Source organism: Periplaneta americana, chromosome 7, assembly GCF_040183065.1.
Source record: "Periplaneta americana isolate PAMFEO1 chromosome 7, P.americana_PAMFEO1_priV1, whole genome shotgun sequence".
NCBI classification, from domain to species: domain Eukaryota; kingdom Metazoa; phylum Arthropoda; class Insecta; order Blattodea; family Blattidae; genus Periplaneta; species Periplaneta americana.
The window spans coordinates 58506047-58517404 of NC_091123.1; the positions used below are offsets into that span (position 1 = coordinate 58506047).

Genomic DNA, 11358 nt, shown 5'->3' on the forward strand with positions numbered 1-11358 from the left:
TTAGTATAGAACAGGTTGTTAGTATATTTCATTAACCATAAAAAGGAAAATTTTAAACACTCAATACATACCGAACATTTTCTACACACAAAACACGTGCAAAACAGACGAAAACAACTTTCACACCCACAATCCCCTTGCAACACAAATATCGATTTATAATTTTTCGATACTTCTCGATATACTGATTTACCTTGTAGCGCTTCTACTGTTAATTCGTGGAACTATTCGCAAGGATTATACGTATAAAGTAATAAGTCTTTTCATTTCAATCCAATTTGAAACTGTTTGAAGACGAACAATAATTATTCACTAATTCAGAACATTCTTATACAGTTTTGTGTAAAAATGATGGCAATATAATGATTTTTACAACAAAAAATCTCAGTCCCAAAAGTCTATACGCAAAATCCAAAATGGCTGAACATCAGTGGAGTTGTTGAGTATTTCATAACTTAAACTGTACGGAAATACAATTTTGTTGTGATTATAATGGCTGATATACTCATCAGGGAATAACAAATGCCTCTTACATTCGAATGCAGTTAGTTGATTGTTTTCAAGCCCTTAATCAAAATGGACGATACAATTGAACTTGTGGATTCTGAAGGTTCTGTTGCCCAAGTGCAGTCCCAGCATAGGACCAGTGCTTCGAAACAGAATTTCAGCTGCAAACAAGGAGTAGATGATTCGAAGAAACCAACAGAAGATAAGAACTGTAACCTAACTATAATACCTTCCTCGCCAAAATTATCCTCAGAAGAAAACGACAAATTTACAACTGTTACTCAAGTTTCAACACATCTAAAAGAAAGACTTAATTTAAAAAGTGGATCTGGTGTAAATGGAATTGTGAATGGTTTAGGTGTATGTGTCGATCTGCCTCATACGGCACAAACGGGACATGACTCTATTGCAACCGGGAAAACTCTGAAATCTGAACCAACTAGTCATTGTGTTAAGTGTGAGAACATCAGTATTGATGGCAATACGTCTGTCACAGACTATAAATCTGTATCGAACTGTATGAACAACCATACCGATAACCTAAGTAGATCTAGTGAAAACGTGAAATGTAACGAAGATGTATCCAAGGTTGACAAAACAGATTCCGATGATGATGTCAAATATGTATCCTATAAATCTGAGCTTCAAATGCCTGACATTATGAGACTTATTCAAAAAGATCTTTCAGAACCGTACTCCATATATACGTATAGATATTTTATACATAACTGGCCAAAACTGTGTTTTTTGGTAGGTATTTTGAAATGTTGAAACTGTTTTGATAGAATGAGTAATGTTTATTTGTAGTAAGATTTTCAGATGATTATCATCCCCTAATTGCAGGCAATGGATGGCAGTGAATGTGTGGGTGCCATTGTATGCAAGTTGGATGTCCATCGGAAGGTTGTGAAACGAGGATACATAGCAATGTTAGCTGTTGATGAAAAATACAGGAAAAGAAAAATAGGCAAGTGTTTTGGAGGGATTATATGATTCAAAATGTAATAATCAAATAATTTATGTAGGTCTATTGATTTAAGCAAGAATAAGTAAGGAATTTTTAACACATTTATGAGTCCTGTTACTAAATTAGATATTATGATCATCACAAAATATACTAGACCTGTTCCGTTATAGCTAAGTGTTCGTAATGAGTTATGTGCTGGATTTGTTTCATTTTCCCTGCCTAGGGGAAGAAATAATTTTATTTGAAAGTAATTTTTTTTTTCTGTCAGGTTCCAATCTGGTATTGAAAGCAATCCGAGCCATGGTTGCAGATGATGCAGATGAGGTATGTAAGCAGCATGCTTGAATTTATAAATATTGCTCATGTTACAAGTAATATAGGATGCAAATATAAATGAAATATAAATAAATTAGGCTTTGTTATATGTTTCATACTAATAAATTAATCTTAGATTTAGAACAAATAAAAGATCTAGGAATAAGCAATTTCAGGACTTCATAACAATATTTGCAGTATCTACGTAGGTAGGTTGTTTTGAGTTTCGAATTCTCTTTAAGTTGTTCCTAAACATATAACGTATATCATGATTTTGCAGTCTATAATACTGAAAAACAAGTTTTTGGAATGTTACCTGTGTACAACCGTTTTATTTTTTACTTCGTCTGTTTTCCCCCCGATCCTACATTTCTGGAGATTATTTTATATATATATATATATATATATAAGAAATTTGTTGTTCTGAAGTAACAATAGTTATATCGTAAAATAACATACTATTACGACATTATATAAATATGACCACCACTAGGCTAGTAACCTGTTGGAAGGACATCTTCTTACTATAAAGTCTCTACAAACACAGAACACGACTGCTTACAATGGTAACGACCCATGATTGTTAAAGGACAAGACCTTGGGCAGACCGTTCAAGCATTGGCAAGAGACCATAACGGGTCACTAGGCCTAATACATGCAAGGATGATGATGATGATGATGATGATGATGATCAGTGTTAGTTTATAATAATAGATTGATTGTCAAGGAAAACATTCAATCTATTTTTGAAAAGTGTAAAAAAAGTGGGGTGACGTTTAATAGGTAAGTTAATGGTGTCTAGTGACAACAGTGCCTGTCAATATGTGTACAGTGTGTCAGTTTCCTTGAGTCTTCTTGCATAATTACAGATCTTCTGTAAAGTGTCTCTTCTACTTGAATCAAAGACTGACAAATGAGTACAAAAAAAAAAAAAAGGCTACCAAAGTGGCTATGTGATGCTACTATTGATTTAGAAACGCATATAGTTGGCCTTTTTTATTCTAGTGTGTGCGAGTCTCTATATTTTGCTTAGACCTCTTTTCAGTGATCTTTCATATTTCTCCTTCCTTTTGGTATAGTATGGTATTATTTTTTACCATTCTACCACATTCAAGTAGACTCCAGTTCATTATGCTTGCTTCTGGACTAGAACATGGTTCCATCCCAGGTGAGGATGAAAAATTTCAATGGACTCTTCTGACAAAAGGAATATTAATGAGCTCTTGTCGAAACCTCCTCTCAAACTGCACACAATGTTACATCTCCACAGCATATAGATACAAAAAATTAGCTTGAATTAAAATATTACCAAGAAAAGGAATCACCCCTGGCATTAAGTAGAGTAGTCACTCAGTTGGTGCAGAGCATTGAGTACTCTCTTATCTCGCATGTCACGTGACATGGAAGATAGTACCTCAGCTGCTCTTTTCCAGTACACTGCACTTTTTTTAACGTGACATTCCAAATAATTTTTTTAAGCTCTTACAGTTAGTATGGCAGCTATACCAGATGTACAGACTCAGAAACAAAACAGAGCATGCGCAGTATGTTATAACTGGTACTTGAAAATTCGGATGGCCCAAATTTTGTTTCTAGGTCTGTACATAAATGAATATCGGAGTTTTAAGGTTATATCATTTTATTTCTTACACCTGCAGTATGAGATAAATCATACATAGAATAAAGGAATAAGTCTTCGAATTTTTAGAACATGCATTGCAAGTTCTTGTCCAGCGCCGTAGCGTCGTGGTTTAAGGCATCCTGCCTAGGACTCACATTATGGAATGCTCGCTGTTTCGAGTCCTCATGGGGAAAGAAATTTTCTCTCATAAAATTTCGGCCAGTGTATGGGACTGGTGTCCACCCAGCATCGTGATGCACTTGGGGAGCTACAATAGGTAGCGAAATCCGGTTATGAATGCCACCTATAATGGCTGGGGGGGGGGGGATCATCGTGCTAACCACACGATACCTCCATTCTGGTTGGATAATCGTCCATCTCTGCTTCGGCATGTGGGCATGAGGCCAGCAGCCAGCTGGTCGGTCTAGGCCTTTCACGGGCTATAGTGCCACAGATGATTATTATTATTATTATTATTATTATTATTATTATTATTATTATTATTATTACAAGTTCTTGATGTAGGCATCCCTTGTTACATAGTACACATCCAACCAGTAGTCGAGTTCTTCCCACATTCTGGTGAGCATATCTGGTGTAATGGACACAACAATTCTGCATCCCAAGTCAGGTAGCGTGGCAGGTATCTCTAGGCTTAAAAAAAGAAGTTATATGGAGTGAGGCTGGGGACCTTGAAAGTCATTGGAGTAAAATGATTAAAAGAATAATCATGACGACTGATCCAGTGCTGGGGAACAGCTTCATTCAGCCATTCCCACACTTTGTTGAGAAATTAGGGGTTGTGCCATCTTGCTTCCAGATAATGTTCTGTAGTCCATTCTGACTAGATTTTCTCGTACACATGCGGTCATCCCATACTCTTTCCCTTACACAGGCACTCCATCGTTTCGCCCTGGTTATACTACCATCAAATGTTGTTGCCAGATGGGGGATCGCATCCATATTGGTATTGGAACACCTGCTGAACTGTAATTATCAAATTGCACATCGCAAGCTCCAAAACACAAAATGCTTTATGCTAGGGAGTTTTGCCATCTTTAATAGTGGTGCTACCATGCGACAGGGTGAGATAACTTTTTGCACGTAGAATTAAAAAATTCCACAGCTCTTGATCATCTCATGGTGTGGCATTGTGGGTAAGGCATCCTGCCTAGGACTTGCATTATGGAATGCATACTGGTTTGATTGAACCAATTTCACGAATTGGCCGCAATGTGATTCTTGATAATTGGTTTTGTTCTGTGTCATTAGCTGACTATCTTCTGGAAAGCCATCGACTGACAGTAGTAGGTACGATAAGGAAGAATAAAAGGGAAATCCCTCCTCTGTTTTTACAAACCAGAGGCTGCAAAGCTCACAGCAGCATTTTTAGTTACAGAAATGAGTGTACGTTACTTTCTTACGTGCCTAAACGAAACAAGGTGGTGCTTCTCTTGTCCACTATGCACCATGATGACGCAATCGACACTACTACAGGAGAGTCGAAGCCTGAGCTGCTAACATTTTACATTTCATTGAAATGTGGTGTGGACATAGCAGACAAACACAAAGCAACATATTCTGTTGCTAGAATAAGCAATCGCTGGTCACTCATTGTGTTCTTTGCATTGCTAAATATTGCAGGTATAAACAGCTACATAGTTCTAAGGACCAACCTCAATGATCACTATATATTGGGGCGTACTTTTCTGAAAAAACTTTCACGTGAATTATGCCAGGAGTACCTACAAATTCGCATCACTAAAGAAAACATATCCCGTACATTGAAAAGAAGAATCAATGAGACATTAAGCATTAAAGTTAGTAGAATGGCTGAGATTTAATAGGTGATAGATTGTAAATCTATTAAGGAGAATTGTTTCTCTTCTACTATCAAGAATGAATAAATTTATTGGAGGTCTTATATTCATATTTTGTATGATAATAGAATGCAATTCTATAGGAGTAAATTGGTTATTAAGGCTTAAAGAAATTTAATCTTTATTTATAGCTTTGAAGGATATTAGTTTAAAATTAACTTAAAGCCTTTAAAAGATATTTATTACCAGGGAAAGGATTTATATGTAAATACATATTTACTTATAAAGCTAATATAATTTATATTTTGCATTATCTTTATGTTTCACAATGTGTAGGGTTGAAAAATCCTACTTTTATTTTCCATATTTTTCCATATTTTAGAGTTTAGTACATATTTTCGTTAATTTCCATATATTTTCCATATTTCATATAAAACAGTCCATATTATATTAGGTTTAACAATAAAACAAAACAAAATTCCATTAACTTTTAAAAATACATTTCAACAATAGAGATTTAAACACATGTTCAGTAATCCCTTTAACATCAGAGTTATTTGAAAATTAGCAGTCCTATCAACAATGGGAAAGTAAGTTACAAAACTGTATTAATTTAATTTAAAATTTTTAACAGACTTCAGTTGTGCAGCTCAACAGTTAAATGCCAGTCAGAGTACACATAGGTTCAGTTTTGTAAATCATACTATAAAGACGGTAAATATGCCAAAAGTACGTCATTCAGTCAATTTAAAATCAAAACTAACAAGTTACATTTCAGAATTTAAAGAAGATGGTTTATCAACTGACAATAAAATATTATTTTGTAATTTGTGTCAGTGTGCAGTATCATCTACACAAAAGTTCCTGGTGCAACAACACATTACAACTAGTAAACATCAGGCCAACAAACAACTAAATTCCAAGCAGAGACAATTGTTTTTAACACAACCAACAACATCGAATGTAAGATCTGAGTTTAACATCGACCTGTGCCGTTCTCTCATCTCTGCTGATATTCCTCTCTACAAACTAAAGAATAAGGTCTTCAGGGAATTCCTTGAAAAATATACTCAACATACAATCCCGGATGAGTCAACACTTAGGAAGACGTATGCTCCATCCATCTACGATGAGACAATACAGAAGATAAGAGATGAAATTAAAGATAGTTCAATTAGGGTTTCCATTGATGAGACTCCCGACAAAGAAGGTAGACTTGTTGGTAATGTAGTTATCGGTTTGTTAAGTGAACAATATTCTGAACGAATTCTTTTACATTGTGATGTTCTAGAAAAGTGCAATAACAAAACTATAGTTAAACTGTTCAACGAAGCTATGGGTATCCTGTGGCCAAAGGGTATTATGTACGATAATGTGTTATTCTTTATTAGCGATGCTGCCCCTTATATGGTCAAAGCTGGACAAGCATTATCTGTTGTATATCCTAAATTGACTCATTTTACTTGTGTGGCGCATGCATTTCATCGTGTGGCAGAAGTGGTCAGAGACAATTTCCCTAAAGTAGATTTGTTGATTTCATCAGTGAAAAAAGTATTTCTCAAAGCTCCCAGTAGAGTTAACGTGTTGAAAGAAATGTACCCTGAAATTCCATTGCCACCAAAGCCAATTTTAACTAGATGGGGTACATGGCTAGAAGCAGTTGAATATTATGCCGAACATATAGACTCTATTAACAATGTTCTCCTTGCATTGGACTCTGAAGATGCAGTCTCAATTGATACTGCGAAAACAGTTACCTGTGACATAAGTGTGAAGAATGACTTAGCTCACATTCAGCATACATTTTCATGCATCATAAAAACGCTCAAAAGTCTCCAAAATAGGCACCTTTCACTATCTGAAAGTTTTGAAATTATAAATAGTACTGTGGAACAACTGAATCGTGGTAGAGGTAAAGTTGCAGATGCAGTAAGAGCTAAGGTGGACACTGTACTTTCAAAAAACCCTGGATATGAAGAACTACAAAAGGTTGTTGCTGTGATGAGTGGTGAATCAACAGTGAAGATTAACTTGGACTTATCCCCAGCAGACATTGTGAAATTGAATTATGTACCAGTTACTTCTTGTGACGTCGAACGCTCTTTTAGTCAGTATAAATCTATCCTCAGAGACAATAGAAGAAGATTCACTTTTCAGCACTTGAAAGAAATGTTTGTAACCTATTGTTATGGTAACAGACAATAAAAATTGTGTTTTGTTGAAACTACATTGGAAGATAAGGTACGTCCATTATATTTTTTGTTTAGTTTGATTAAAATGTACCAATATTTAACGTACATAGTCATTTTTTTATAATTTTAAGTCCATATTTAATTCCATATTTTGGTAAAAATCCATATTTAATTCCATATTTTGGTAAAAATAACTACATATATATTTACATATTTCATATATTTTTAGTCCATATAAATCCGTTCCCTGTTTATTACTAATGTACATAACATTAAGCCTATTATGGAAATTGAAGATAAAATTATTCCAACTGGAATAATTTTATTATTATGAAATTGGATATTTCATTTTGGTTCAATATATAGGATTATGAAGCTTGCATAATAAATTCGTAAATAATAGTATAATGTTATTAATGACATTACATCAAACCAAACAACTGAAAATGGAGGAGGAAGATGCTACATTTGCAATTGGAGAAAAAAACAGAAAATCCAAAACTAAGTGTGCAAACTGTTTTCAGTTTATTTGCAAGGAAAACACAGTGTAAACTGCATTTCTAAAGAAGAGGTAGAGGAGGAGGAGGAAGAAGATTAATAAATGCGCAGACATTGAGTCAAATCATTATTACAACTAGGTGTGTGGTAATATTTAGAAACAATTTGTCATTAGATGCATAAGTATTAAAATGTTCTGTCACTTAAGTTTCTGAGCAATTAAGCATATTTTCACATAGTTATGTTAGCATTAGAAAGATGAAATGTATTATAAAATAAATTAGGGGAGAGTTGGGTAGTATCGGGACATCGGGTAATATCGGACAGTGATGTTTCTTTCATCTACGACCAGATGGTAGTACCTAAGTGACATGGTTATGTTTCTGTATGAGACATCTGAACACTGCTACTACCATCTGGTGGTAGATGAAAGAAACATCACTGTCTGATACTACCCAACTCTCCCCTACTTTAATATCATTACTTCCTATATATTGTTTATGCAATAAATAAAAATATATTATGGCTGAAAACAAGGTAAAATAAAAGTAAAAGAATAAAAAAGCCAAGAAAATAGGCCCCCCCCCCGTCAAAAGCACCGTGCGCATCCTCTCACATAAAAAAGCAACTGCACGACCTCTACCGAGTTAACATTCTCGGCTTCTTCCATTCTCTTGATATGCCCAAACCATTTCAACCTATTTCTTTCTAAATTTATCTGAAGTTGTTCTATATTTAAAATATCTTATTTTCTCATTTCTTACTTCGTTCATTTTGGTTTTCCCTCATTTCTGAAGCTTGAATTCTATTAATTTCTTTTTGCGATATGTTCAGGTTTTATATGTATATATATGTAAGAGGAGGTTTAAAATAACTTCTGCACTAGAAATTTGACCTACTATAAGTTGTTTTAATAACAATAATACTCATAAGAAATTCGGAAATTTTGAAGACCGTGTCCTCAATACAATATAAAATATTCAAAGAACATACAACAACATACATGACAAGTATTAATAAATGTGGTGAAAATAATATTTTGTTAAATGCATTTTGTTGAAACTTAATTTTGAGGCGAGAATTACATTTACATTACTTAGTCGATCGTCTTCTACCTAATGGTCTAGAGGGTTTACAGAGACCTCCATCTTATTTTATCCAGAGCAGTTATTTTTGCTATATTCAATTCTCCTTTCTCTTAGGAGGACTTGTATTCTTCTTCCCAAGTTTGTCGGGGTCTTCCTTTGGGTTTCTTTCCTTCTATTTTAGCATTCCAGGTAATTTTAGGATACCTTTCAATATTCATTCTGGCTACATATCTGAACCATCACAATTGAGAAGAGTCTATTATATGTATAAGTGAAGTAGTCCTTAATCCTATTCTTATAGTTTTGTTTCTTATTCTGTCTCTTCTGGCTTTCGTTTCTGTTCTCAAGAACCTCATTTCAGTGGCTTGAAGTCAGCTCCTATGTTTCGAGGTTATAGACCGTAACTCAGATCCATATATTAATGTAGGTACATATAAGTTTTATACAGGGTGATTCACGAGGAAAGGTAAAAAATTTAGGATGTGAATTCTGAGGTCATTCTGAGTAAAAAATTTCATATGAATATGGGTCTGTTTTCGAACGGTTACGGAGATAATGGCTCTTTGATTTCACAAAAACTTATGGGATTCCATTGAACTAACTCGCATTTAGAGACAGATAAAGGACAAATTTAAAGTTTATATTCATGTATGCATACATACCTAATATTCTAGATGTTAGGGTCGAAGTTTTCGCATATTTTCAAAGGTACCTCCTTCTGCTTCAATGCACTGTTGTGCTCGGGAGTGAATCGCGCTCATCGCTCAGGAGAGTTGCACGTGGCTGTTCTTTATGCAGCGTGCAGAATCCAAAATACGGTCGATTAGCACCTCTCTCGTTTTTACCTTTCTTTGGTATACCAAGTCTTTCATCCAACTCCATAGACAGTAAATAGTCTTCGATATGCTACTCTTCTGTTCAGAAAGCGTCGTTCATATTCAGAGTCGGCATGCAAGGAACTTCCATCGCACAAACCATAAACATACACAATATCAGCATATTCTGCAGTGGAAAATTTCTAAGGCATCTTGAAAAACACAACTTAACACTTCCGATAACTGTACCTGTATAACTACTGTATTGTAAGTAGCTGAATGAACTGCTGTGAACTGATAAGCGATACTGTATTTGTGTTATGCGCGGGATCTGTGTCATTACATCAGATAAGGGCAGGTGATTGGACATTTGTAATGCCCCATCACCCGGTTTGTGAGGTGAATGAACTTATCCACGTCACTCACAATGCAGATTCCAATGTTACATCATTCATTGCGATCTGTGACCTTGTCTCACATCTCATGCCAGCAGCATATGGTAACATCTGATTCACATTGGGGCGAGACGTTTTACCAAAGAAATGCATCTAGCTCCGCCATCGTTCGAAAAGGACCTATGTTCATATGAACTTTTTCACTCAAAATGGCTTAAGATATCGTATACTAAATTTTTTACCTTTCCTCGTGAATCATCCTGTATAGTTTGTATACTGTTACATTAACCACTGCACTTATTAGTGAGGACATGCAGTATGATCACTGTTAAGGCATTGCACTACAAGGCAGGAGATTGAGAGTTCACTGCAATTCAGTGTCAATTCCTTGTGAGGTGGGAGCCATAATATTTCACCATTTTAAGGGACTTTTCGGATCATATAATGGGATAGCTTTAGTTACAAATATTCCTATTGTATTTAAATTATGTTATTTTTTTGCAAAGATGTATACTAATCAGTTTTTTTCTCTCACCAACAGGTCGTTCTAGAGACAGAAATTACAAACCGCCCAGCTTTACGCTTATATGAGAATCTTGGCTTCGTACGAGACAAACGATTGTTCCGGTATTACTTAAATGGTGTTGATGCTTTACGCCTCAAGTTGTGGCTGAGATGAAGATAACATCAGAACTCTTGGGGAAAATAGTTCATTATAGAATATTAACTCAAATACAAGATGAAGTACGGAATTCAGCAGGTATTTTACAGATGAACAGACTGTTGTCGAAAGTTAATTCAGTTCATTATCTTTAATATTTTTAGTGGACAGACAGAAAAATCTAGTTCCATCTTGTACTTGAGTAAATGTGGGGTTATTAATTTTGTTACTAGGTGACGATAAAAGAATAATTTCTAACGAAACAAACTAGTTAGCTACCATGCTGTCTTAGAGGGAAAGGAAATCAATGCTCTGCTTGCTTTAAATGTGAACTGACTAAAACACACTGAACTGCTTGAATGGTCCAAAATAATTTTCACGGTACTAAATTTGTATGTAAATATTAAAAGCAAGAACATATTGTAATTTACATTATATAAAAACAAAATAAACTGAACAGTTGTGAATGTTAGTGGATG

General features: G+C 34.9%; 2 protein-coding genes across 2 annotated transcripts in view; one reads left to right on the forward strand and one right to left on the reverse strand.

The window, feature by feature from the left end:
• Positions 1–167, reverse strand: part of LOC138703136 (cytochrome c oxidase assembly factor 6 homolog) — a 38392-nt gene extending 38225 nt beyond the window's left edge. The window contains exon 1 of the mRNA XM_069830763.1: positions 72–167. The gene's annotated coding sequence lies outside the window, so the exon portion shown is untranslated. The remainder of the gene's footprint in view (positions 1–71) is intronic.
• A 60-nt stretch (positions 168–227) lies between these two features.
• On the forward strand, positions 228–11358 carry LOC138703135 (N-alpha-acetyltransferase 30-like). Its single transcript, XM_069830762.1, has 4 exons — positions 228–1257; positions 1351–1474; positions 1743–1798; positions 10760–11358. Exons 1-4 carry the CDS (start codon positions 577–579, stop codon positions 10895–10897), a joined length of 999 nt encoding a protein of 332 aa, XP_069686863.1. The 5' UTR covers positions 228–576; the 3' UTR covers positions 10898–11358.

Excerpts from the sequence above, each read along its gene's own strand:
- LOC138703135 (XM_069830762.1), top strand. The coding sequence starts at position 577 with ATGGACGATACAATTGAACTTGTGGATTCTGAAGGTTCTGTTGCCCAA. Across the intron at positions 1,258-1,350 it reads GGCCAAAACTGTGTTTTTTG|GCAATGGATGGCAGTGAATG; the intron begins GTAGGTATTTTG and ends CCCTAATTGCAG. Across the intron at positions 1,475-1,742 it reads ATACAGGAAAAGAAAAATAG|GTTCCAATCTGGTATTGAAA; the intron begins GCAAGTGTTTTG and ends TTTTTCTGTCAG.